This window comes from Fusarium flagelliforme (assembly GCF_020744385.1).
Source record: "Fusarium flagelliforme strain FIESC 12 MPI-CAGE-AA-0113 chromosome Unknown B0J16scaffold_2, whole genome shotgun sequence".
NCBI lineage: Eukaryota > Fungi > Ascomycota > Sordariomycetes > Hypocreales > Nectriaceae > Fusarium > Fusarium flagelliforme.
The window spans coordinates 2,325,793-2,352,211 of NW_025763504.1; the positions used below are offsets into that span (position 1 = coordinate 2,325,793).

At 48.9% G+C, this 26,419-nt stretch overlaps 7 protein-coding genes across 7 annotated transcripts; 3 read left to right on the forward strand and 4 right to left on the reverse strand.

The window, feature by feature from the left end:
• Positions 1 to 152: 152 nt before the first annotated feature.
• On the reverse strand, positions 153 to 1,763 carry B0J16DRAFT_299946 (nucleophile aminohydrolase). The gene is made up of 2 exons (XM_046124548.1): positions 1,445 to 1,763; positions 153 to 1,388 (listed from the first exon to the last, which is right to left on the reverse strand). The coding sequence occupies exons 1-2, from the start codon at positions 1,583 to 1,585 to the stop codon at positions 195 to 197; spliced, it is 1,335 nt and encodes a 444-aa protein (XP_045986405.1). The 5' UTR covers positions 1,586 to 1,763; the 3' UTR covers positions 153 to 194.
• Positions 1,764 to 8,585, reverse strand: B0J16DRAFT_333199 (uncharacterized protein). The gene is made up of 3 exons (XM_046126795.1): positions 7,766 to 8,585; positions 2,373 to 7,719; positions 1,764 to 2,306 (listed from the first exon to the last, which is right to left on the reverse strand). The coding sequence occupies exons 1-3, from the start codon at positions 8,230 to 8,232 to the stop codon at positions 2,244 to 2,246; spliced, it is 5,877 nt and encodes a 1,958-aa protein (XP_045986406.1). The 5' UTR covers positions 8,233 to 8,585; the 3' UTR covers positions 1,764 to 2,243.
• A 1,393-nt stretch (positions 8,586 to 9,978) lies between these two features.
• B0J16DRAFT_316183 (uncharacterized protein) lies at positions 9,979 to 11,685 on the reverse strand (the record flags this gene model as incomplete). Its single annotated transcript, XM_046125302.1, has 1 exon — positions 9,979 to 11,685. One exon carries the CDS (start codon positions 11,683 to 11,685, stop codon positions 9,979 to 9,981), a length of 1,707 nt encoding a protein of 568 aa, XP_045986407.1.
• A 3,597-nt stretch (positions 11,686 to 15,282) lies between these two features.
• Positions 15,283 to 16,788, forward strand: B0J16DRAFT_61544 (uncharacterized protein). Its single transcript, XM_046134164.1, has 2 exons — positions 15,283 to 15,669; positions 15,722 to 16,788. Exons 1-2 carry the CDS (start codon positions 15,442 to 15,444, stop codon positions 16,625 to 16,627), a joined length of 1,134 nt encoding a protein of 377 aa, XP_045986408.1. The 5' UTR covers positions 15,283 to 15,441; the 3' UTR covers positions 16,628 to 16,788.
• Positions 16,789 to 16,796: 8 nt separating this feature from the next.
• On the reverse strand, positions 16,797 to 19,539 carry B0J16DRAFT_61549 (kinase-like domain-containing protein). Its single transcript, XM_046134165.1, has 2 exons — positions 19,133 to 19,539; positions 16,797 to 19,070 (listed from the first exon to the last, which is right to left on the reverse strand). The coding sequence occupies exons 1-2, from the start codon at positions 19,273 to 19,275 to the stop codon at positions 16,949 to 16,951; spliced, it is 2,265 nt and encodes a 754-aa protein (XP_045986409.1). The 5' UTR covers positions 19,276 to 19,539; the 3' UTR covers positions 16,797 to 16,948.
• Positions 19,540 to 20,647: 1,108 nt separating this feature from the next.
• B0J16DRAFT_380391 (uncharacterized protein) lies at positions 20,648 to 22,558 on the forward strand (the record flags this gene model as incomplete). Its single annotated transcript, XM_046131070.1, has 3 exons — positions 20,648 to 20,791; positions 20,854 to 22,402; positions 22,458 to 22,558. 3 exons carry the CDS (start codon positions 20,648 to 20,650, stop codon positions 22,556 to 22,558), a joined length of 1,794 nt encoding a protein of 597 aa, XP_045986410.1.
• Positions 22,559 to 23,710: 1,152 nt separating this feature from the next.
• On the forward strand, positions 23,711 to 25,790 carry B0J16DRAFT_380392 (uncharacterized protein; the record flags this gene model as incomplete). The annotated part of the gene is made up of 4 exons (XM_046131071.1): positions 23,711 to 24,654; positions 24,703 to 25,082; positions 25,136 to 25,526; positions 25,580 to 25,790. The coding sequence occupies 4 exons, from the start codon at positions 23,711 to 23,713 to the stop codon at positions 25,788 to 25,790; spliced, it is 1,926 nt and encodes a 641-aa protein (XP_045986411.1).
• Positions 25,791 to 26,419: the final 629 nt, after the last annotated feature.

Here is a 26,419-nt window from a genome sequence, read left to right on the forward strand (position 1 = left end):
TATCCATGAGATTGAGGGGAGTTTTTGGAAGTGCACGGAGGACCAGCAGGTTCAAAAAAGAAAACAGGGAGACTAAGCTTCCTACTGCTGAGCTTTATGCTCTTGTTTATCGCGGATTGGGTACAGAACGAATATAAATGACATTCCCTGTTCCGCTCTAATATGCTCACTTTCCGTTGCCTCTGTTCACTAGCCTACAGCTCATCGCTAAATATACTCACTCGAGGGTTTCCCTCTTTATCGATCCAGGCCCGAAACATACCGCCGCAGTTGAAGTCCATCAGAATCTCAGATCGGGTCTCGACTGCATGACCACGAGCATCACGAACGACAACGCTCTCGATGCCGATGATACCGCCTTCGCCCTCTCCTGTTCTCTTCCATCTATCGCCTGCGCTCCTCTGCAGCTCTCCTCCCGGACCTGCAACGCGAGAGACAGCTTTGTATCCTGACTCTGGCTTCCATCTTGCTATGGCTGCGACTGTCCGAAGAGCATTAGTTCGGAGGAACGAGTCGCCGTTACCAGTGCCGGATCCTCCAAATGCCCTGGTCGTGTATATGCTTGTACCAACTGGTGTGTGCGCGCTTGGAGTAGGCAGGAAATCCGCCAAGATACCTCTAAGGGCATTGCTGATCATGAGACATGGACCTGACTGACCTACAGCATCTTTCAGACGATCCCATGCCGACAAGCCCGTCGGATCACCATCCTCAATCCATTCCTCAGCCCAGAAACCTGCCCCGATTGTAGGCGTGTCGCCAACACGTCCAGTGAGCTTATTCGTAAGCCCTCCCGTACTGGTCGCAGCGCAGATAACACCATTTTGATCAAGAGCAACTGCTCCACACGTACCCTGGGAGATGTACTCATCCACACTCCAACTTGCTTGCCCCTCGCCTTTCTTCTCCTTCTCTAGACCTCGGATATGCTCATCCCAGCGGTGTTGAGTATAAAAGTAACTCTGGTCTGCCAACTCAAGTCCATATTGTTCCGCTAGTTGTTCTGCTGCTCTGCCATAGAGCTGCGAATGGCCTTGCGCAGACGGGACGTCCAATCCATCAGGGTTGACATCTTGGGACCGGGGTTCAAGATCGTCTTCGCCATGTTCAAGCATCGCGCGAGCTAGCAGAATGGGATTCTTTACGCGACGAAGACCCATGACGCCTACACCTCGCTTCTTGTACCCGCGAGACACCATCACCGAAGCCTCAAGCTCGTTGAACCCATCGCGAGTGAAGACGGCACCATGGCCACTATTAAACAGAGGGCTATCCTCCAAGAGACGCACTGCGTAGGTTGCGGTTTCCAGGGCTGAAGGGAGCCTATTAGGTGACTTCTCTGAAGCGGCTTCATCTTGACTCCTCATATACTGGTCAGCCTTTACGACCTAAAGATTCGGATTAGCTACCAGAGAGCTACCTTGGGCAGGATGTATAAGCTCACAATGTCCATGAGAGTTCTGCGATAAGCCTGGAACTTCTCTGGAGGATAAGTGTTGCGATGGATGTTGCCCGCCCCTCCATGAATGATAAGACGAGGCTTCACCTTGGGCGTGCTTTGTTGCTGGAGTCTATGTTCTGACATGTTGTATTGCTGTATAAGACCTGTTCAATCTGCAAGGCAAGAAAAGCGAATGAAGTCACAGGATGATCATCCCGTCGCGGGAATGTTGGAGGGGAATCAGTACATAGATATAGCGAGCGCCCCACTCGTGATCAAAGAAGACACAGACTCAGACGCATTCGAGGCGCCGATCTGATGACGATTGACTATGTACTATTGTGGTCGACTTTAACGTTATTCGACGGACGTGCGTTGTGATCGCTCGGTCTTCAGACTCCATAAGTTTATGAATTATATCATTTGTTTCTATACTATCGGGATTGCCAATAGGCCTACTGCTGCCATTTCTTGCTATACCTCGTTCAACGCGCTGCATCCTCTTCTTAAGCTTCGGACGTTTCTCCACGACCCAGCCGTAGATGGCATCTCTCGTTGGACCAGCAGTCTGCAGTCCTCAGCCGTGACACCTATATCCTCATACACAAGCTCTATCCAGTTTGTCTTTCATTTGGCTCAAGTCTAACAAGCCCACGGGCAACAATCGATCGCTGTATCCCCTACATGTCGAGAACCATGCTTGCGTTCTCAACAGTCAGCACACAATTCGCATGTCGTATTTACCACCACAATTACTCGGTAGAGGACGAGGTTGAACACAGTCCTTCCTGGATTGATTCCGTTAAGCAAAGTAACTCTTCCAGAGCACTCCTTCAAGGTCTTCTAACTGTTCGGGAGTAAAGTACTGCTCAATTGTTAGTAAGTTATCTACAACGACGGGCGCCCCGAGGAAAGGACGACATAAACAAACCTTTTGGTCAACAGTCCAACTGTCCTGTCTAGTCTTTTTGAACTCGCTAAGAATTGTCTTGGTTGCCTTGCCCACAACACCGGGGTCAGCAGCAGCCTTGCGAGCCAGCATTGCCAACACTTCGGGCATCCATTCGGGAGGTGGAGTGGCATAAGGGAAAGCCTCAATCAAGGCGCCTAGTCCGAGTACTGCGGCATGACGTCTTGTGATTTGCTTGTGAATATCGACCGGAGTATCGGTTCCAGCAAGATGACGCTTGCGTTTTGGCATTGGGTTGCGCTCCAACTCGTCTTCGAACCGAGCCTTCAGATGTGCGATCGTTGGGTCTCGGATGCGACGAGGCGAACAGCGGATCATGCCAGCGAGCGTGGTAGATGCGCATGAACGCACCTCGAGTTGAGGGTCTCCTAGCATATCAGACACGGCTGTGAAGAGTGCTTCCCTTTGAGCGGTCCGTGTAAGGAAGATACGTCTGAAATAGATGACTTGCATATTGACCAACGCACGCAGCCGTTGATGCCAGCTAGTCGATGTCTTGCCAATGCGAATTAGCGCATCGATGAACTCTGCATCTTCACCATCCCGGAAGGGAATATTTGGTAAATGGCGGTAGACGTGATACGCCAGTCTCATCAATTCAGGATCCTCCTTCACGTCCATCATGTGAAGTAATTCTTCCATGAAAGGGGTTGGGAAAAATGGCACGAGCTGAATACATTCGTGGGATGAAAGTGTGCAGTCCAGCCACATAAGCACAGTCTTGGAGCCTGAGGTATAAGAGCTGGGAGTTTGCTGGCCTGGTGTTCTCTCATGGCGCCACTTCTCGAGGCGATCGAAGACGTCCTTGATCGTCGCTGCAAACTCCTCTGATGGTTGGTAGGGTCTGATACCGGTCGATGAGGCAGCCTTGTTCTGCTCCAAGAGCTTGCTCACATTCTCAAATGACTCGTGGTACCGAGTCTTGTAGATGACCGACAGAACACGGCCGATGGCCTCGCGAACTGCCTTGTAGGGGTGATCGATGTGAGCAAGGAAATCGTCGAGGATTGGCTGGACATGTCGGAAATGCCAACCACCATCTGCGACAATAAACTCAAGTAGTTGCACCTTTGACGACTCTTTAAATGCTGCATTAGACGTCATATCCAGTCGGAATGCCCTGAGAGTGTCGATGATCTCATGTGATCGACGAGGGTCCTTGGTATCGAGGATAAGATGAAGGCATGTTAACCAGTACTGCAGATTATCAGGTGTCAAATCATCTGCAAAGATTTTGAGCATGAAAGGCGCAGCATACTCCCAAACTCGGTTGCGAATTTCTGGCGGATCATCGCTAGAGCCTGCGAGCAGAGCACCAATGATTTCTGATGTCGCTCTGTGCTGATGCTTGTCATTGCCATCGCCAAAGACTTCCTTGACCAGTTCCTTGACATCGTCAAGTGTGATCACTGTTTTCCCATAATGCATCAAGTCGAAAACATGCATCAAAAGATACACGTTGCTCATGCGGAATCTGTCCAATGTCGCGTCTCGTGGTTCTTGTTTCAGGTAATCGAAGCACTGAGATAGCCAGTCGCGATTGAGGATCTGGCCCATCTGGTCGCGCAAAGCGTTTTCGGTCTCGTCATAGGGGTTGAAAGGGAGAGGCTTTGCGCGATAAGCCGAGAATTTCTTGCCCCAGACGAGCCAACCAGGATGGTCAGCATCAACCATGTATGAAGCCCCCTCATGATGCTTGAACGCTTCCAAGAAGTTATTGGTGAATTCAGTGTCGCCTTTTTCAACGTCAATCTTGATGCGATTTCCCTGGCCCACCTCCTTCTCAAGAAGATAGTTGCGGTAGTCGTGGCCATAGACTGCTCGCATGTCCACAGCCGTGAAGACAGACGTGAAAGCACTCAAGTAGTATCCGCGAAGACTAGGATGAGGGTCGTTCGCGCCGTGGGCGACGAGATCGATAAACTCAGGAGGGGCCACTGAATGGAAACGAAGGCACAAGTTCGTAGCGAAGACTGCACAACGAGTGGCTATCTTCCAGTGAGCGCCCTTGGCACGCTGCGTCAATTCCAAGCCTAGACTGGTCTTGGACTTTTCGACCCTGGTTCGGCGTTGCAGAATGAATTGATGTCGACCATCAATAGCCGCTGACACATCGGCGGCAGGTTTGATGGTGTCAACCAGCTCGTCGTTAACGATGATCATTCGCTCAAAAGGCTTGCCAAAGTCGATTAGTGAATAGAGCGCCGAAGAACCCAAATTTTGAATCGAAGGCTTGTCGATACCTGCAGTTTCGATGTACAAGCGCATCGCTTCAGGGGCAAATCGCCAATCCTTGACAAGAGTTCTCAAGAGAGACGTGAACAATAATGTATACATGCCGCCCTTGATTCGGTCGTGGTCATTTGTCTCTATTGCTTTCTTGAGACGTTCGAGAATAACAGGGATCACCAGCGGCTTGCTGCCAATGAGTGATTTGAGAGATGAGTCCTGGGCACTCTGTGCGACTCGTCGTACGTCGGCATAGAGGGAGAGACTGGACTCAGCAAGATCAAGTAAAAGTCGTTTGTCCAAATCGCTCTTTTGCCTTGAAGAAGCGTTGTGTTTACGGCGCAAAAGCTGGTATGCCTCAGCACGCTTGATAAGAAGCGGGCGTGGATAAACCTTTCTGAGGCCCTTGATCTTGAAAGCAGCAATGTCGGACTTGTATAGTCGTACATGCCTTTCCAGAGGATGGGCAGAACGTTCAATACCGACGTCGGTGATCCAAGTACGGTAGGCAGCGTAAAGGGCAGTGAAGGAGTTCACATCATCTTCTTGGTTTTCATTCAGAAAAGAGTGAGTTTTGGTCAGGAGATGACCCAGTTCTTCTCGCAGGTCATGAATCCGGCTATACGCGGGATCACTGGACTTGAGTGCATATCCTGCTTTGTAGCGGAATTGTGGGCGCAGTTCTTCGTCTTCAGCAACTTCAGCGAGGGGGTCCTCATCGATCATCATCTCATCATCATCCTCACGAGCCACATCATGATCCTCGTCGGTGTTGCCAGTCATGATACCCGCGGCGCGCTCAGGGTCGAACATAGTCGCCATGCCTGAGGTAACCAGACGAATTTGCTGCATAAGCCGAGAGACCTCGTCTGACCACTCCTTGTTCTTGCCCGTTCTACTGACCGGGGGATTGTCGCTCATCAATGACTCAAGCTGATCTTTGGCAGATCCGGTTTGGGATGCAAACAGCTCAACAGCGAAATCAATCTCAGCCGGCGAGGGTTGGTGCCAGCGAATGCTGAGGTCGGCTGGCGCGGTGGTCTTTCCCCAATCATCAACGTCGAGTCCACGTTCAATGACCTCAGGCTCGTACAAAGCATGATCAATGGGGTAGGTATGGGTCAAGTTCAGGAGAAGATGATGGATATAATTGGAGACCAGAATGGTGGGCAAGCCGCGGCACTTCTCTTGCATGTATTTGGCAATGCCAAGAAGCTCGTCTTTATACTTCAACACTTCACTGCCAACATGTACAACAGACATAGCGAGCATGCTGACGTACCAGACCAGGGCTCGATCTCTGGGTAAGTAGTCTGTTCCGCTACTTCGGTCAGATGCAGCGTTGTTGTAGTCAATTTCGTTGCGGATGTTGACGACTAGCATAGGAATGAAGACCTTTAGGGTTTTCTCGGGGTTGACTTTGCAGAGCGCATTCAAGATCCACGCCATTGCATCTCGTGCTTGATGAACCACATGGCTCGATACAAACGTAGCAATCTTATCAAGGGCTATGTCGAAGAGCTCCGGCGACAACGAGGCGAAGATAGGCGATAGTGCAGCTGGCAAAGCATTAATAACGTTGTCTTCGGGAGTTCCTCCTCGAACTTGGTTGGCATCAGGCAAGTTCTCCAAGAGAGTAAACACTTTTCCTAGTAGAGTCAAGATGAACTCGCCAAACCCGGTAGTTGAGGATCTCAAGATGTTGGCCTCATCTTCATCACTAAGCTCGTTCTTGTAGTCAAACTTTACATTCTGGCCTTCACGCTCCATGCGATCCATCTGGCCTTGAACCCACTCCATGGCTAATGCGGTGCTATGCATGTGGCCACCTTCCTTAACCAAGGGCACCATAGGAATGCTGTAAGCAACACTTTGAATGAAGTTGAGAGTGTATTGGGTTTTGTTGAGATCGTTTGCGTCGATACCAGGGAGGGCGAGTGCCAGAAGAGCGGTGATATGACATCTGTAACCCTTGTTTTTAGACATGATGTTGGCGATCATCTGTAGTCCGTTCAAACTTGATGTAGTTCTGTGGACTTCTACCAACCCCTGAAGACTTGGATAAAAGCGTTGTAGGGCACCTGGCAACACCAGATCAGGCTCTAGGTAGGCGAGACCTTGTAGAGCGCTGTAGTAGTAATACGAGACGCGACTGCTCTTAGAAAACAGTCCCATGAATGTCACTTCTTTGAGCGCCGTTACGAAGCGCTTCTTCAACTCATCGTTGATCTTGCGATCCTCTGGAAGATCCAATTCGCCACTTTGCTCACGATTCCATCGCGAAACGAATGCTTCGGTGAGGTAAAGTGTCAATTGACCAAGCATGGTGGTCCACGAGCCCTGGTTCGAAGGATGGAAGAAGGTGTCAATGGATTCCATAAAACCTTCCAAATGGGAAATAATGGAGTCTTCATCCTTCAAGCAAGCTGGAGATAAAGAACTCACGATCAAGCGAGAAATCATGTATGCTACAGGATACTTCTTCTTATCTTTCTCCAAGTAGATCCCAACCCCCGAAAGATAGTCCAGAGGTGTGTATGGTGAGTTAGCCTGGCCCACAGGAATCTGTGTAAGTCTGAGAATAGCTGTAAAAATGAGGTCGGACTGGTCCTTGGAGAAGATACCATGACTGCCAAATGGTACATAGGAGCAGGCTATGTGGTCTCTGGCGATACGAGAAAGCAAGTCGATAAAGAATATATCGAAAGCCTTGGATCGGTTTATTATAGACCACAAGTGAAAGAGTGTAGGGAAGATATCAGCTGGCTGTGACTGAGGCTCGTTGATGGGCGCAGGATGACTTGGCAGCAAAGTATTCAAGACACCCGCGACAATGAATGCGTTCGGTAACTCGTTGACACTGAAGAATGGCAAGAACTCTTCCAACATTGCCCGGCGCTCGGAGGGGTCGAAATATGTATGGGCATGAGTGCAGAGCTTCAGGAGTTGCTTCACTGAACGTTTACGGTTGCTCTGATGGGGTGGGCCTTCAGAGGGAAGAACCCAAGCCTTGATTTCGTTCCACAAGGGTCTCCATTCGAGAACTAGATCCTCACCGGGCTTCAAGTAATGGTTTTTCCTGCAAAGTGTGAGCTTACGACTGAGTGATTGATTTCTGGACTTACCTCGTCAGAGTCAAGACCATGCGCAAGAAACGATCAGAAGCTGTCGCATCCAAGCCTGGAGCCAGTGCGAGGGAGTAGTACAACTTGGTCAACTTTGCTCTCTGTTCCCGGGTCATCTCAAACTTGAGGTTCAGCCATCCCTGGAGCTCCTTAGTCCAATGTAGAGCGCCCGGGGAGAAATCTTCGGCGCGGATAGCAATGTACAGCTGCTTGAGGATTCCCTGTAAAGCGACATCCCGCTGAGCCTCCTCCTCCACTTCGAATGGGAGCTGCGAAAAGTAGGCGAAGGTTCGGGGGCGATAGCGTTTCTTGTCGTCGTCGTCGGTACCGGTCTTGGGATAAGGAATGCCAGGAGACGTGGCTCGTGAGATGGGCTCGTATGGTAGGAAGTTGGCTACCAAGTTGGAGGTAGCTGTCGCTGGCATGGAACCATGACCCGAAGGGCGAGGTCCAATGTTTTCGTCCATGATGGACAGATGATGCGTGCGCGGGCGCAGCTGTCAGTGGTCGAATGATGCTTTTGTTGATGATAACAGATTGTGAGAATACCGGCGCGGACTGTTGCCCAAATCGTGGTGTCGAATCAAGGTTCAACGCTGCTCAACTCAGCTATGTGATGGGCGGGAATAGCTGCTGGAAGCTCAGCGTTTATTGATTATTCAATCGCAAGGCGGGGCGACGAGATGCGGGTGCGCATTGAGCTTATTGCTTATTCTAGAGTTAGAAGTATGCAATCAAGAATGCGGGGGATGATTGTGGCGACCTGGCCATAAACAAAATACTGTAGTTCGCAAATGGGAAAAAAGCGAAAAAGTCGAAGAGGGGAGAAGTTGGGAAGATATGAAGCGGGCTGGGCTGAGCTGGGTTGAGCGACCGTACCGCAGGGTGATGATGATGCCAGCAGCAGGAGCCTGGCGGGCACACCTACTCCTTCCTTACCTCACAGCTAAGGGTCAGGGTCCACTGTTTTTTCCGGGGCAAGCTAGCAAGCAGTACCTCTCCGTAGCTGCTACTATTAGCGTCTTATCGATAAATCATTATAATGGAAAGATAGGACCTACTACCTCCTACATTAATCAGGTAGGTACCTAAATATCGAGGCTTTCCAAGGTTAAAATCCTCAATTCGTTTGGTAAATGTGAAGCCAAGTTTCTGGTGCTACAGTCGACTTGTTTCCCCCTCGAATGTGATCACTTTATAACAATCTGAGAAGTGATTGACGTTGAGTCACTGCCAACTTAGAATATCAATCACAGCACCAGGATTATACTGTTCTGATAGAGCCTGATAGAGAGTGACCATAAACGTTGAATCGTTCGGATTTAATCGCGTGCAAGTCAGAATGATGTCTTGCCGTTACTTGATATTGTTGCTTTCCTTAGCAACGGCTACTTGCATCTGTGGCTTGATGGTTCCACTTCACTGGTTTACCTTTAACTTAATAGAGACTCAGTCATTACTGTAGTGAATGAGTGTGACTTCCAGTGGGCAAGTGATACTGCGTTGCCTCGAGTATTACCTGACGTACCTAGACTTCAGCCTAGCGAGTCTGCTACTGTACTGCTCAGGAAGTTGTAATCAAACCACTAGGTGAATATACCGAGTAATCACCTGTACTCAGTAGAATATGATACCTCTCAAGGCAACGTTGTCATCTACGTCACCGTATAGGAATAGAGCATGCTTACTCTCTCGATGCCTCATGTATCGTCGGTGTCCTTAAACATCTCCCCGCGCTCCGACGACCGTTTGCCAGACACGCAACCTTCTCTGCCTAACCTCACTACTGACGTTCACTATTACACTTTGACTGCGTAAATGGTCCTGCCTGGCACTTTGTTACGGGCTTCCAAGCACAACAAGTTTTGCATGTACCAGCGCGGTAATCGGCATTAGTAACATGGTCTCAGATTCCTATCCAAAAGTGATCTTCTGCAGCAAACATTCCTGCCAATCTCTTGATCCGGTCAATTCACCCCGAGTCTCCACAAGATCTACGGGGCCTTCCGCAAAGCACTTCCATTTCGGAAGATTAAACTAACCCCACTTCGCCGTGCTTCACGGGAATGGATGTCGGGTTTTGAAAGGAAATAAAGATTGGAGCTTTCACACAAAGCTAAGCGAACGAATATCGTGTGGTCGAACAAACAGTCCCTTCAAAGAGCACGCTAGGTTTATATTGCAATGAATATCATGGGTATAATAACAATAAACTATCTGAGATGGAAGGTATCTTCAACCTGTGCGTGAGAATTACTTCTCCTTCGGAAAATCTTGTCCGCAAACTGTCGCATACTAACGCTCACACGTCTCGTTGGTGGCCTATCTGGCTTGACACTCAGTGACTCCAGTGGTGGTCTACCATCTTCACTAACTCGAGGTGCCACAAATCTTTTGACAAATCCAACATTGTTGGATACGGACCTTCGACGGCAAGGGATATCCGACGATGAGCTATCCAATGAACTGCTAGCTGGACTGGTGTTGATGTGTGGTAACTGATGAGAAGGGTTGAAGAGAGGAAGGCTTGGTCGAACAGGAAACGTTTGAGCTCTCTGCTGGCCGCCGTTACTAAGTGTGCGTTTTTGTAGTGTGGTTGGCCTGCAGATTCCAGATGCTGACCACCCGCTTTGTTGAAGGTTGACCCAAGATGCAGTTGCGACCATCAACAGCTTGATGTCGTCCGGTACCATCTTGGTCAATCGCGATTGGATCTCGGGTGGGTTCGAAACGATCCAGTCGCTAGCAAGTTTAGGGTCTATTGGTGTGCTTCGTGTAGGAGGATAACGACCGCTTGAGGTCGACATGGTGTTATAAGTATCGAAGACGTCCAGCGTACTCGACATGAGGGAGCCCATAATAGGATGTCTTCGTGTATCAGGGTGTATCATACTGAAAGTCCACTTGACTTCTGCCGGTAGTGGGCTGGAAGGTGGCGTTGGCTCGCCGTAGCTGCTAGGCATGGGAGATGTTGGCATCGAGGTCTTCTTAACCCATCGCGCCGTACTGATTCGTCCTCGCTCGTCAACTCCGATAAACTCATATGATCCATTGGGCATCAAGCTCGATTCCCATGTTGATCCATCCTCCATCACAATCTCAGCCGACTCATCGCCCATTTGAGGAAGAGGACTAATGACAGCCACAACATCTCTTTGGTCCAAGGAATCTTCCGCGTCGAGAGATCCCGGGGATGCTGGTGTATCGTAGTCCTCGCTGCGGACAATGAGAAGATCGTTGGCGCCAAGCGTGGGCTTAGTACGGAACAGGTGCGGGCAACGCTTTGCCATTCGAGGTACGATCTGAGAACCAGTGATGAGGCTGGATGGGACGACATCGAAGGCAGGGATAGGACGCTTCTCACCCAGCTCCTGGAGTTGAAGGAGCAGTCTTGGGCGTTGGACGAGTCTGCGTTGTCTGGCTCCTGGTCTAGGAGCTGGATGTGCGAGGTGAAATTGGGTCGACTTTCTGAAAGTGCGCTTTCTCCTCCTCCTTCGCGGTGTTGTGGAAGAATCACTTAGGTCGCTAATATCTGAGCAGGCAGCTGAGCCTTCATCTTCACTTTGGACCTCTGAGGGAGGCAATTCGTCGTCGGTTTCAGGATCGCGGAAGCGAACAGATAAGTCTCGCCGGGGCGTGTACTCGGACACTGGTCTGGGGCGAGAAGTTCGGCGTATCGGCGTCACGGTAGTTATTGAGGGTACTTTCTCATGATATGACACCGGGCGAGGTTGTGGTGATGGTGATGGTAATGGCGATGATCCGATGACTGCAGACATTGGCCTTACAGTTCTGTCACCATCGGACTGGCGTCTAAGCGCAGAGCGAAGGAAAGGTAGCGGTCCTTGGCCTGCTTGTGTCGATGGCCGATTTGTCGAGTATTCGTGGCCGTGTAAACTAGCACCAGCGTGCAGGAACATCGTAACCAAGTTTAATCTGTGTCGAGCTCATGCAACAGCTGGCTCGTTGTGATAACAGAAGAACAAACAGGAAGTTAAGCCTGAGGTCGGATAGGGCCTGAGAGACGATCGATGGCGGAGACAACCAATGCCTATCCAACGGTAACAAGGCAGGTCCTGAATATGATATATATCTAAGTGGTCGTCGAAGCCGAATACGCAGCTGAAGCCCAGGGCGTGATCAAGCAATAAAGTAGCCGATCTGGCGGGATGTTAAGCCGGGGAATTGTGGTCCGATGAGACCAGGATAGGCGAGATGGGATGGGATGATGAATGAAGGATCGACCCGCCGTGGAAGCCAGCACTTGGACAACACACAAACCGGCAGATATGAGGATTAGGATCAGGATATCGAGGGGATCATAAGTTACTTGTATCGTTAGGCGGGTTGCAGTCCAATCGAGTACAGCATGTGTACCTATGAAAGGCAATGTCGAGAGAAGTTGGTGGACAAGAGAGGTAGACGAGACGCGCAAACTTGTCGCTTGAATTGGTTGAAAACTGGTCGCGTGTGTTCTGAGAGGGACCCAAGTCAGCTTTGAATAAAGCGGTCACTGCAAAAGATGGACGAGAGAGAATAATATTGAGTGATGCAGAGCTGTAAGGCGTTATGTGCGATGGGTTATGGGCTTATGCATTAGGGTCAAGTCAAGTAAAGATGGATTAGACGGTCAAGGTCAAGAGAACAAGGGGTTTTCAGGAGCGGTGGAAGATGCTCGGGGTTATACATGAGTTCTCGAAGCCATGAGCATGAGCATGAGCAGATGATAGAAGCAGGGGGGTTGAAGGCAAGCTGGGGTAAGCAATAGCTAGTCTCCCGTAGCTCGTCCGGCTTTTCCATGACATTGATGACATGACATGACATTTCATGGATGGCCATAGAAAATCGAGACGGCGAAGCCAAGGATAGGGCGGTCAAGCTCTTCAGGCACAGCTCAACGATGCAGCAGAACTCCATCCGCTAATCAAGAGGACCAGGGGTTTTCCAAGAGCGGGCACCGGGAGCGACACGCGAGGGACAGGGGATAAGGAGAAGCGAAGACACTTACGTCTTAGTTCATATATGAGAAGGATCGAAGAAAAAATTGTTGAGTCGAAAGAGAATTATCGCGAGGTTGGGAAGAAGAAAGGAAAAGAAAAGAAGCTGGAAAGGAGGTAGCATAAGGGGAAAGGAGAAAGAAAGGAGGGAAGGAAAGAAGGAGAGAACCTAAGTGTGGTAAGATGATTGAGATGAGGCCGCCCTGAAAGTTGATGGATCGGCAGCCTGGAATATTAGTTACAGTAGCACCATAAACTGTTACTGGTTAATCCTGTCTACTTTATTGTCTCGAGATGTCTCGTTGTCTGAGGCTGATCTTACCTAGGCCCTGCTTTTTGCTTTTTATTTGTGTACCGGTACCTTAGGCTCCCATTAACTCAAATCAATACAGTACAGTACCGACTGGGCTGGACTTGTTCCCCAGGTTATTTCCTATTCTGGCATCAAGTTCTGTTGATCGTGCTGCACTGTATCCTGTACCACGGCATTGTTTTGCTTATCGCTGGACATTTTTACTCTCTTACGTCGTTGTCGCGTGCTGGTTAAACTCGACCATGTCGTGTCACCTGGTCACAGTCTTGTCTCTGCATCCATCACGATGTCAGTACTGTACGGTATATTAAGAGCCGTTGAGACCAGCCTCGCCAAATATGTAAGTGACCCAGACTCCAAAAGCACGGCACGGCATGACATGACATGGATGGGATGAATTTTTTTCTTCTTCACTTCTCCCGTGTCTTCCAGTTCGTCTTCGATATTAGTGCAGTGGGGACTGGTCCTTGCCCATGTCCATGGACACGCTTGATATCCATTATCAGATGGAGCCTCGCTCAAGCGAGAAGTTACTTTGCTGTAAAAGCCTGTTATTGCCCGCTTAATTCAGCCCAGTTTTCCTTGTCGTGTGTGTCGTGCTGTGCTGCACAGAATTAAAACAAGCTCTTGAAAGGTTGCACGCAATTTATACCATGGGGTGATTCCCAGGGCTGTTACTGTTGTCCATGTTACAAGCTGCGGTCCCTCCCGTACCATAGTTTACTGGTCCAAGCTGAGCTGAGCTCGAATTAGATCAAACCCGAACACGAGAAAGGCTGGTAGCCAATCGAGTTTAATGAGACGAGACATGCAAACAACTGATGGAGGCCCGTGACAAGTACAGTACGTATATCCATATAAGGCTAACTTAAAACTCTCCCGTGCAATGCCGTACGTTAACGGCTTAGTTACCATCCATCACCGGGAGTGACTCGCTAACGCTTTTCTCTTGCGGTCAGGACTTGTCCGCAGGGGTTGCAGCCCGTTCCTAATGGCTGCAGGTGCAGTGGGATCGACAAGCTGCTGGCAATTGCTGCCACGATTAGCGGGGAACCTTGATGCGATAACAAGACCTTCATCAGTCTCAGGTGTCACAACAGTCCGATTTCGAGTTGTCTTACTTACAATACAATACATTCTAATGTTATGTTTCAACCGTCACCGTTCCAGCTATGTATCAAAACATATGATCGATCACATCTAAAACTCACGTTCATAACGGATAACGGCCAAGATCAGACAAAAGCTTTTTACCTGCAGTAATAATTACTGCAATGCAGTTGACAAGGATAAGATCGTGCATATACCAAGCATACCTGCATCCATATCGCCAGCTCAGAAGCAGACCGCTTCTCCGGTACTGAAACGAACCAATGGCCAGTTGACAGCGACGAGGGCCGGTTTGAATGGTCTGCTTCATCATGTTACTGGCTTTTTGTTGGGATACATATTGAAAGTACAGTACTGTACTATAGTAATTGATATCTTTTTTTTAGCCTCACCACTCAAGCAATTTATAGCTTGACCGTTTCTTGACTTCCTATGCTCGCATTTCCCAGAAAGTGACTGGTTGGTAGGATTGTGTACACCAAATAATTACATCTACATCACCTTTTCCCTGCTTGTGAGACATTAGACCTCAATATTTGGAGTTCTAAAACATTATATAAGCAAAACAATGTTGTTTGGAAAGCCAGGGTACCGTCAGATCAGCGTCATGACAGTCTGGAGGTACAGTACATATGTACTGGCACTACTGAAGTAATGTAATTCCAATACATAACAAGCGCGCGGCTGCACATCTCATCTGACAAATGCCGAGCCAGGTCTCGGTCATCGCTAATTATGACTTGTCCGATTTATATAGCAACTGGGTCTTCCGGATGTGTCGGTTTTGACGTGAGATTATCGATACATACCTACTAATCAAATGCTTCCCAGTTCCACACGTACTGTATCTCTGGGATCGCCATTACGGGAGTCTCGGAGAATGCGTTTGCTTCTAAAGAGGTGTATCTTGAGTGAGGCAGTCCTCTGGCAGCAGTCAGTTGTCTCGTGCAACGTAAACCAACTTGATCAATGGATTGATCTACCCATAAAGACAAATATTATCTCTGCGTTGATGCTCGTCCACAACATGACAATGTGAATACAAGGCATGCTGCTGCTAGGTCAGCACAGGATAAAGCTTATCGTTATCAAAATGCCTGCAACCACCATTTCAAGTGCCATGGATCTTCAAAATCCGGGGTAATCCTTAGTCATCCGACTTCGAAGCTGCAAAATCCCCCCACTAAAGATCCCTAATTGCAGACCAAAACACCAATGCCAAAATGCGACAATCATAGCGAAAGTGTCTGCCCACTATGCTTCGCCAACCCTTTGTTCCCGCGCGAAACTCGCAGCATAGAGTCGCCGTACTGGCGCTCTATCGAGCGCTTTTACGGGCAGGGTCCAGCGTGCCTTTGCCCGAGAATATTCATCCCAAGGGACGTAAACATCCTACTGAAAATATCTTGAGGGCAAGGTTTAAAAAGAATAAGCCACTCACCAGCTTGAGGCTTGTCTATGACTCTATGACTGCAGGATACAAGGTGTGAATCTTTCAAAACCACGGCTCTTGAACATGGATTAACAACTTCCCAGTTCCTTGCTATACTGACGAAAGGTCAAACCAAAAACACACGAGAGCACTCTGAGATAGTCCGTCATTTGAAAAGTCGTAACAAAACAGCCAACCTCTCTCGCGCCATAATACCACGCAACCAAAATGTCCCCCTTTCAAAAGAACGCCGCAATCCTCCTCTTCTCACCAAAGTCTCTGCCCCCAACCAAATTCCGGAATATAAGCCAACTGTGCGACCTCTTCCCAAAACCGCATTCGTGGGCGAGCGCAAGGTGCCTGTGTTTGGCGACACTGCCGAACACCTATCGTTCGTGCGAATTAAGAAACCCCAACCGCCAGGACAATCTCGATCGATAGGAGATAAGACAGCACTTTTCAGGCAATGTGTTGCTGCCACCAAAAACGTGGAGAACAAGCTTGCCCATGAGGCTACTTCCGAAGATCTTTGGGATGGCATCATGGATCGAATGCTGGATGGAAAAGACGATACAGTTGGTGAAGGACAGGAAAGTCCTTTGGAATCATTCCGTTTCTCTACTACCTTGTCTAAAGCTTGGTGGGAGCTGAAACTCTCAAAGATCAATGAAGATTGGATAGCCCGCTCTGCGGCATTGTCTAAGCTTTTGGGGGAAGAGAGGGCATTGGCCAAGGAAGAAAAGCAGAATGGCGTAGGGTCAACTGATCCTCGGGTTGCTAAAGAAACCCTCGACCAGATCCTTACAGAGCACCGGCAGAAGCAAGCCGAATTGGAACAAGAAAAGAAGGAGAATCTAGATGATTTATTCCAAGACCCCTTCATGACAAAGAGATGGTTGACAACAGTGAAGAAAATGGAAAGACAAGAGCTTGGACGGGGCCAGCCCAGGCAAAACAAGAAGTTAAGAGAGTTTTTCGGCGAAAGGGACACAAAGAGGCGTTTCCTATGAGAAATGACATATCCCATGGTAAGGTTAGCCCTGTTCTGTGTAAATTTTCATGCACTCGGTAAGGGCTCTGCTGCGAGAGAGACGATTTTGTCTTATAAAAGATACCCAGTGCATTATAACGGAGTTGATGACAAAAATGTATAGTATACATAGAACAGATAGATTGGGCATCACTACCCCTTGTATTCAGCTTTTGGTGACTTCATATATCATAAGAATGCTGTGTGAACAAGATGCTCGAAATCATATGCTGACGACCCGATTTTAGTACGGCCGTCGGCTTATATGGTGCTCGAAAGGGACCGTAATATGCATGCATACTCAAACAGGCCCTCCCTGAACAGGCCCGTTAGACCTGTTCGAATGGGCTCGTGGTCGAGTAATCATTTTTAACGTCCTTTTCCCTTCGTTCGCTACTTCAGCCCAGCTCTTTAATGATGGGAGTGAAGGCACAGACGGGCGACGTGTCTGATCTCCGTCATTGCTAACAAGTTCTGATCGAAGTGTCCTCGGCGAGGACATAGCGGACAATGACACTGAGAAGGCCGGGCTACTCGGTTCAGGTGTGATCGCTATGCCACCAAGCTGGGGAGATTGCTTGGGAAGTTGGCCCCAACTGGGCATCTTTTCAGAATCCAAGGTTAGGGGATTGCGGTCCAAGGCTGGACTACTTTGTAAAGGTGTTGGAGTTGTCTCAATGCTATGTCGAGAGAACACTGATGATGACATGCTGCTATCTGTCAAACTCTGATCGCGGTTGAGGTTTGGCGTCTCACTACGAGAGGGTGTCACTGGTAGAGGAAGTCTAGAACCGGATCCACGAGATCGCAAAGTATACCCTGCAATGTTTGTGAAGCTTGGCGATCGCGAGTTTGGAAATTCTGTCGACCCTCTGGGGGTTGTGTCATTGGGAGGCCGCGGGGAGACAGCCTGTCGCTGAAGCGGTGACGCTTTCTGCTCGAGTGGAAGGCGTGGGGAGGAACGTGGCCAAGGCTGAAAAGATGGTCTCGGTGCTGGAGTCGTGGGAGTGGACTTTGATTTTGATGACGACTCGAGCCCAGGACCGGAATCTAATGAGGTTGTGCTCGTTCGGTAAGTTCGTGGTGTCGCCATTCTTCCTGGAATCCGGCCAACACTGCTCTTTCGATGGGAATTTCCTCCTTCCAGTGCACGGCATCTATCTTCCATATCCTTCAACTTCTTCTGGAGAGCGGAAACAGCCTGCTCATGGCCTTTGCGCTCGTGTTCGAGTCGAAGTTCATATGTCATATCCCGCCCTTCCAATTCGTTGATCTTTTGTTTCAAACGATCATTCTCCTTCCGAAGACTTGTTAGTGCCGTAAGCTTTTTGTCCCATTTATCCTCTACCCAAGAGATCGGTCTTTTGCAGCATTCGCCATGATATATCTGATGAATGCCTCCGAGCATGGATAGTTTGTCATCGATCTTATATGCATGTAGGCGGTTCTTTGGGTTTGGTGTGATCATTCGAGCAATCAGATTTACAACTGGCCTGGGCCGGACCGTCTCTTGGCCTTCGTAGGTAAACATAAAAGGAGGCGTGACCAAAGCATGGGAGGTGAGCTTTTCGAGGTGGGCGTTCAACTTCTTTTCTCGCTCATAAAGTTGTTCCTGTTGGGTGTTTCGCGACGGATATTTTAAAACCTCGTCAAATTCGGCTAAACGGACATCGTAAAGTACTGTTGCGATGTTGAGAAAGACAAGACCTAGCGAGTAAATGTCTGACAACTGCATGCTGGATCCATTGTCAGCGTAGAGTTCGGGTGCACGCCACCTCTCGGTTCCAGGCACACCCTCTGTCATTGTTTGGTCCTGTCCGCTGACATCTCTCGAGACACCAAAATCAGCGAGGTATACACGGTCTGCCTTCAGCAGGATGTTGGATGGTTTAATGTCGAGGTGCCTGACATCGTTTTGGTGGCAGTAAGCCATCGCACGAGCGATACAGCCAATTGCGTTCCGTAAGAACTCTAATGGGCATTTGGTCACGGAATGGAGAATCTGATCTTCGGAAGAGGGCTCTATGGCGCTCAAATCCTTGATGTCTAGAGCGTCAAGCCTCTCAATAATATCCTCGCGGTCCCCTTCTCCCAGGCGCAGGCATTCTAGGTCTTCGAGAAGCGTACTCAAGTTGCAGATGGCTGCAGGCCAGATGAGCAGACACAGTTCGTGAGTTCGGGGTGCATATGTCGCAACCAGTTTAACGACATGTCGATGTTCAAGCTTCTGCATAGTCAAGCTCTCTTTGCGCAAATCATCAATTGTGAAACCGCGGCGACGTGGAATCCTCTTGCGCGCAAGACAGACGGATCCATATGAAACCTTTTCGACGCGACCGAATGCGCCGTATCCGAGGTCTTCGAGTTTGGCAAGTTTCGTATCGAAGCGTTTCGCATCAGGACCGTCGAACAGCGGCTTATTTCTGTGCAACGGCCGATCAGCAACGGGAGCAATAGCAGCCTGTAATGATTGTGAGCAACTTACATGCCAGGCCAGCTGTCATCCTCGTTCCAACTATCGATTATGCTCAGTTCCTGGAGTTCGCGCTCGGCCTCCCACATGCGACCATAGTGCTGGGTCGAGCCTGTTTGCCCAACTCTCGTCCATCCTCTGGCCCAGTCACTCATCCTGAGTAGTACTGAAAGACAAACAAGTGGTGTTGAGGGGTGCGTAATCGTGGCGAGATCAAGCTGCGACACAAGACATAATGCTGCGGAGTCGAATGTTGCGACTAAATATGACTAACTCGTAGCACCTAATTGACAGGTTCTCCCTTGAGAACCAGCCGGTTGAGATAGCTGGGAGCGCACTTCAGCAAGACGCTGGGGGAAAGAAAGGAAACAAGAGAGGAAGCTGCGAGACGATATCCATAAGAATAAAGTTGTTCGTTTGGTGGGGGGGAAATCAAGACGGGATGGTCTGTCGCGAAAGTGGCAGTGACATCCATTTCGAGGTGGTCCTGCCAGGGTCTAGATTGGAGGTACAGTATCTTGGTACCTATGGATGGTTATTACCCTGCAGTCAGAACAAACTCAATGGTTTTCATTAAGAATAGAGGTAGTACAACTCCTTCCAGGCTCCTTCGTCTTAATTATTAATGTGTTCCGTTGTGCTTTGCTTGTCATCCCGGAGTTTTGTTGTCTTATTTTGTCTTATATCGATCGAACATATTGTTCATAGAGTGGTTCCTGCCCAGACTCGATCCATCCCCGCATGGATCTGACACTGCCTCTTCAGTGGGTCAACCCTCGCCCCGGTCCGCTGGAACCCGCTAACTGGTTAAAGCTCAGCCATCTATTGCTAAGCCTCCCCTCGACCGAACGTTAGCGATGTAACTAATTTCTCTAAAGAGTTTGACAGGAGACGCACAATTGTAGGGGACAAGCCATTGAATTCCCGAGCAACATGGAAAGAGCGATAAGACGCTTCAAGACTCTAATGGGGACTGTTCTTCACAGGATGGGACTGTACCTTGACTGTACAAATTCAAGTCCCTGGTTCCTGATTCACTCGAGCTGCTAATCTTGATTGATCATGGCTAAATTAAGCGCTAGCCGCTAGGCAGTCCGACTTCGATCGGCATTTCAGATCCCAGTCAACACGATACATCTCATCTCTCCTTCAACTTCAACCACCAAATCAATATTCTACACATAATCGTCCGCCGCCGACCCCTTCGCCTTCACTCTCATTCACTCCTCATCTCCGCTTCCGGCTCCGTGAGCTCCGTAGCACCCCACCCGACATACGGAACAGAACCGGAGGCCCAGAGCTCTTGATCCGGCCTCACCGGGAAAACGCAGCCTTTTCTAGCAACAGCGTTTGGTCTTTCGAGCACTTGAAATTATCAAAAGAGCATCAAACAGCCTGTCCTGAAGGACACCCAGGTTGTAACGCGTCAGTTCCTGATGGGCGGCATTGGAAACTCACATTGACTCAAGAAGTCGGGACTTGATTGACTTGCACATTTCGGGGTTGCCCTTGGCACATCTCATCACAATGCTCGAAGCACCCCAGACCGCTCCAGAATCACTTCCGTCGCGGAAGCGATCCAAAGCACCCGAAGAGAATGATGAAGACAGGGGCAAGAAACGATCGAGAGGTCGACCACGTCTTGATACCAGAGATGAGACAGCCCAAGATGTGAGTTCAACTGCACCTCAGTTTTCTCATTCGCTTGAATCTGATTTGCTAATACTGTATAGCGCCGTCGAACCCAGATTCGGCTGGCTCAGCGAGCGTATCGTAATCGCAAAGATACTGCAATCACCACTCTTGAAGACAAAGTCAAAGATCTTGAGGATGCTAATGACAATATGAGCAAAGAATTCATGAATTTTTTTGACTTTGTTCTTTCACAGGGAATGCTTGAAGGGGCGCCGGAGGTGGCACGTCGACTGAATGATACAACACGAAAGTTCCTTTCTCTCACACGCAAATCTGCCGATGATTCAAACAGAGATGATTCTGGCGGTACTCCAATCCACACTCAAGTGCAAGATGGAGATGCGACACAACCTCTAGAGAGACGTACATCAGCACAAAGTTCTGGAACTTCAAACTCATCAAACGATAATTCCTACACGCTGAACCCTCCAGCATCCAATCCTATCTCCAATGAGAAGCACCAAGCGACTCCTCAAAGAGTGGATGGGCAAATACGGCAACAGGCTACTCCTCCCCTGAACCTACCTTATGAAATCATCACGATGCCGACAACAGACAACGCGAGCTTTCCAGTTTACGACACCCAGACAACGATTACCTTGGAGCAGAACCCTTTTCTTCAGTCACCATTTCCTGCTGTTCCTTCACCGCCCTCTTATTCACCCCAAGAGAGGAGTTTCGGTCGCCGTCTTCAAAGAGCATCATTAGAGGCAGGCCTCCGACTAGTGTCAATGCCTAATCCACCACCTCATCGCTACGCTCAAGTTTTTGGCTTCTGTCTACTCTTTGAGCCCAGAGAGTCTATAATTCGGCGCATGTCCACCACCTTGGCCAGGGTCAGCCAGGAGTCGCTCTTTGTGTGGAAATATCCTTTCACAAACCTTGGTGGCGCTGGGACATTCTTCCCCGATAATGAAGGGGCTGGGGGTTACCCTTCAACGGGTACAAACGGAAGTACGCTGCATCTGGGTAATCAAGGTTTGGCTCAAACTATGAAGCCTCCAGAAATGACCGGTTTCTCAATGGGACCATTCGATCCGGACGTGGAAACCACGAGAGGGGATCGCATCGATGAGCGCATGCGAATGATGTACAAGGGGTTCGAGGGAGACTTCTTTGATGCTGATGAGGCGGAGAAATATTTGCGTCAAAGGGGTATCGTGATTCCTGCTAACGTGGACTTCGTCGATGCCGAAATCGACCTGACCTCACTTGATGAGCCAACGGACCTTTCAGGTTTCGGAACGAGTAATAGTTTTTTCGGAGCACATCAGTCACCTGCTTCTGGCCAAGGACTTTACATGCCACACCAACAATCTGCAGCAAATATCTCTGACATGTGGCAAAGCACAGTACCTACCAGCGTCGCCAACACTACTTCATCTACAATACCAGCCCCGCTTATGGCACCAACCATGGGTCCTGATATGACGGGGCTCATACCTCAATTTGAGCCTACAAACGGCGGACAATACAGCCAGGGACTGGGGTCGTTTGTAGATACAACATTCTTTCCGCGAGAATGGACGTCGGGTTCCAGTTGGATGAAGACCAAAGTTACGGTAGATGTCAACCGTTTGGTAGCCGGTGAGTTCTATGCTGTCGATTCCCGTTTCCTGAGCTCAATACTAACGCTGTACAGAAATAACGAGTAGGGCAGTATGCCTCGGTCGGACGCCGGGCGTGAGACCGAAAGATATCGACAAATCGGTCAAGCTGGCCATTGTTTTAACTCAACCTTAGTATACCCCAAGTAGATTTGCATGAACAGGGAAACACAGGCCGACCTAAGCCTTCTATATGAGCTTGCGCATATTTGTAATATGACCGAACGACATAACGATTTAGCAAGTGTATATAATGTATTGACGATAGGCTCAGGGCAGGGGCATCAGGCTATTTTGAGGCCTTTATGTAATACCATCTAAGATTTGGATCGAACCATAGCCCTGGGACTCAATGAAATGGATAAAGAATGATGGGGTCTTATCAAATGGAGAAGCCTTGTGAGGCTTTTCTGCCTACTTTACTGCCTGCCTTCCATGACAAGTGACGTGAGATGAATGTGGGTTACCTACTCCCTAAAGTAGAGGCTTTTGTTAAGCGCCTGGGCCTGCGACTTGAAGCCTAATTAGGTTAGACTAGCGCACCCTTGACCAGCCATCAAGTCGCTGCAATCACTCAAAATGCAACGAACCAGCGCTTGCAGAAGCCGACTCTGTTCCTGATCTCTCTTGTACTGTTTCTTTGGGAAAATCAGGTACTTTGGGGTTACCCTTCAGCCTTATCAACAGCCTAAGTCCTAAGTGCCTACTAGGTACCTGCTATACCTTAGTCAGGCAGGTGCGGTGCAGCGGGAGACCACCAAGACGTCTTAGGCGCACTGCCTCGACTTAGCGATGCGCTTTCTACTCTTGTAAACTAACAACAACAAATCGTACATTGATTGAACAAAGCTGATTCGAATGAAACGCTGCCATCTTTGTCAAAGCCAACAAAACAGTCGAGTCTAAGCTGACTGAGAATAATCTACTTTGGGAACTAGACCAACTGCCCTGTCGGGATCTCACGAGACAAGGCCTCGAGCTCTTTGTCAACTGTACATATCCAGCACCTGCTCGGCGAAGCAGCGCAGCGCAGCGCAACACCAGTATAATCTCTGTGCTGGTCATTGTGATTGTTCCCCGCCCACCCTTGGCTAACTCATGACCATCACCTGGCTCTGGCTTGTGAGCCGCGCTTTATTAGGTTGGAGTCATTCACCGCAAACAGCCTCAACTCTCTTAGATGAGCTTTGAATGACTGCGCCTCGATGGTCTTTGACTCAGTCTTTGTTCCCTCCCAGATTAATTCAACTTTCCAAGTCAATAACAGCGATTAGCTGCTTCAACATAAATGGGCGCACTCTGCTCTAGATCAGAGCTGTTGGTAGATGACACCAAGGATACTCGTCGGCAACATAATCAAGAATATCAGCACCAGAACGACAGGAAAGAAAGTTCACATAACGACTTCATGACTCGTCTATCGCAACGCAGAACAAACCAGTCCAAAAACACTCGAATGAGGGTACAGGCGCCTTCACTAGACGCTGCCGCGGCTGCGCGGAATCATATTCGGGCCCACGATGCCGAAATCGCAGGGCGAGAAGTTATCACCGAGAAATCAGAATCCTCCGCAGTCACGGAAGAGCCCGGACCTGTCGGGGATTATTTCAGGTTACGGCAAAAGTTTGTAGCACGTGAGAAAGCTTTGGACTTTGACCATGATTGTCGCATGCGCAGTACGTCTGAGGAAAGACGAGCAGACGCTATTATTCAAAAACTGAGGCGCAAGGACGATGAGAGTGTCTACGGCCAAGCTGCCCCGAGGACAGGCTACGGTGGCCAGCAACATCCTCGGTTTGCAGGAGATCACTTCCTCTCTAACAAAGACCTTATCGACCAAACGAGTCTATTTAAGGTGGCACAACGGATGCCCAAGGGCGGCCATTTGCACATTCATTTCAACGCCTGTCTTGCCCCTCAGGTCTTGCTGAATCTAGCCAAGGAGATGAACCGCATGTTTGTCAGCAGCGATGTACCCCTGGTCGCGGATAACAACCACATAAACTTTGACCGATGTGAGATCCAGTTCTCTCTGTTAAGCCCCGAGAAGGAGACACCGGGCGACCTCTTCTCTTACGGATACAAGCCCCGGCAAACGATGCGATTTCGAGATTTTCTCGATAAATTCCCAGGCTACTACAAAAAAGATTCTACAAGTGTTGATGAGTGGTTATTAGAAAAGCTTATGTTTGATGAAGAGGAAGCCCACAATCATTTGCAGACCGCATCTGGGTAAGTTCTTCATCTTTCTCGCACGGTGGATATGCTAACATCGCAAAGTGCCTGGGAGAAGTTTAACGGCCGGACGCGTATGATGAAGGGTCTCTTCAACTATGCGACTGCATATCGAAGATATACCCGTCTATGTCTGGAGGATTTCATGAAGGATAACATCAGCTATGCTGAAATCCGACCCAACTTCATGACCAGCAATCAGCTGTGGAGTGATGATGGGACACAGCTTATCGATAATAAGGGGATTATGAAGTTAATCATCGAGGAAGTGCAGAACTTTCAAACCGACATGAAAAAGCAAAGGAAATTCTTTGGGGGCCTTAAGGTAATCTACTGCACACCTCGGTCATTTGAGCCAGCAAAGATTGAGGCTGCTCTTACAGAGTGCTTGGTCTTTAAGAAGCTGTGGCCGGAATGGATTGCTGGTAAGAGACTTTTGTCTTGGTTATTCTAAGACCTACTACTGACTGCAGCGTAGGGTTTGACCTCGTTGGGGAAGAGTCGAAAGGACGTCCCATCAGGGACTTTATCCCTGAACTATTGAAGTTCCAGGACAATTGCGCGAATGATGGTGTGGACATCCCATTTCTCTTCCACTGTGGCGAGACACTAGATATGGGAACCGATACTGACGGGAATCTCGTCGACGCACTCCTCTTGAAGTCAAAGAGAATCGGACACGGGTTTGCACTTGCCAAGCATCCTTATGTAATGCAACACATGAAAGAGCGCGGTATCTGCCTTGAACTCTGTCCTATCTCTAACGAGATCCTTGGGCTTACACCACGTGTCAGTGGACATGCTATGTATCAGCTTCTTGCTAACAACGTCCACTGCACAGTGAGCTCAGACAATGGGACACTATTCAGGTAAGATGCCGAAAACATCAGAATACTTGCAGATTATTAACTAACCCAAACAGGTCCTCTTTATCTCACGACTTTTACCAGGTCATGGTTGGCAAAGCTGACATGGGACTCTTTGGTTGGAAACAGCTCGCTCTATGGAGTCTCGAACACGCTTGCCTTTCAGACTCTGAACGGCCTGCAGTGGTCCGTGATTGGGAGCAGAAATGGAAGCAGTTCGTTGAATGGGTGATTGAGGCATATGGATTTGAAGAGAGCCTACTTTAACTTCCAACAGCGAAGGTGATCGTTCTTGAGGAATTTTAGCATGCAGTTTGCTATTTTAAAGCGTATCAGGAGTTTGGCGAACGGAAAGAAGACGGTGATGGTGGGTGATCGTTTTGAAGCTATCGTTGCAACAACAGACAGGGCTGGGAACCTTTCATCGAGAACCGGGATTTGGCTTTCACAATTACCTATGATAAACGAATGAACGACGACAGGAGAGGCTTAGTTTTAATCCGTCAAGAATTAGATGTATACCCTGTATTTCATGCGCATAGCCATCAATAGTTCGTCAATGCTTCGGCTATTCGCAGTCTCTTGTGTTTGTGTAAGTTGTACGACATGAATATAATCACAAAGACATCGCAGATGGGTTCTCGCACAGACATGAGACGTCACTACACAGCCTGATCATCCTGAACAAAGAGCCAGCCTGATCATGCGTATTCATCGCTACCAGTTTTGACTCGTACGATATATGCTATAGACCAAAGAGAGTGAACGTTAGTTTATGTTAGCTTGACAAAGGGAATGCCTCAGATTTGTTGGTGAAAACATATTTTCTTGCTAGGTATCCAGTGAATGAACATATGAGAGAGACCAGAAAAGAGACAACTCAATGATCTGCAGGC

Excerpts from the sequence above, each read along its gene's own strand:
- B0J16DRAFT_299946 (XM_046124548.1), bottom strand. The coding sequence starts at position 1,585 with ATGTCAGAACATAGACTCCAGCAACAAAGCACGCCCAAGGTGAAGCCT. Across the intron at positions 1,389-1,444 it reads GCAGAACTCTCATGGACATT|GTCGTAAAGGCTGACCAGTA; the intron begins GTGAGCTTATAC and ends CCGAATCTTTAG.
- B0J16DRAFT_333199 (XM_046126795.1), bottom strand. The coding sequence starts at position 8,232 with ATGGACGAAAACATTGGACCTCGCCCTTCGGGTCATGGTTCCATGCCA. Across the intron at positions 7,720-7,765 it reads ATGGTCTTGACTCTGACGAG|GAAAAACCATTACTTGAAGC; the intron begins GTAAGTCCAGAA and ends CACACTTTGCAG. Across the intron at positions 2,307-2,372 it reads GTTGGACTGTTGACCAAAAG|TACTTTACTCCCGAACAGTT; the intron begins GTTTGTTTATGT and ends ACAATTGAGCAG.
- B0J16DRAFT_61544 (XM_046134164.1), top strand. The coding sequence starts at position 15,442 with ATGCTTCGCCAACCCTTTGTTCCCGCGCGAAACTCGCAGCATAGAGTC. Across the intron at positions 15,670-15,721 it reads CTATGACTGCAGGATACAAG|TTCCTTGCTATACTGACGAA; the intron begins GTGTGAATCTTT and ends ACAACTTCCCAG.
- B0J16DRAFT_61549 (XM_046134165.1), bottom strand. The coding sequence starts at position 19,275 with ATGAGTGACTGGGCCAGAGGATGGACGAGAGTTGGGCAAACAGGCTCG. Across the intron at positions 19,071-19,132 it reads GATGACAGCTGGCCTGGCAT|AAATAAGCCGCTGTTCGACG; the intron begins GTAAGTTGCTCA and ends GCCGTTGCACAG.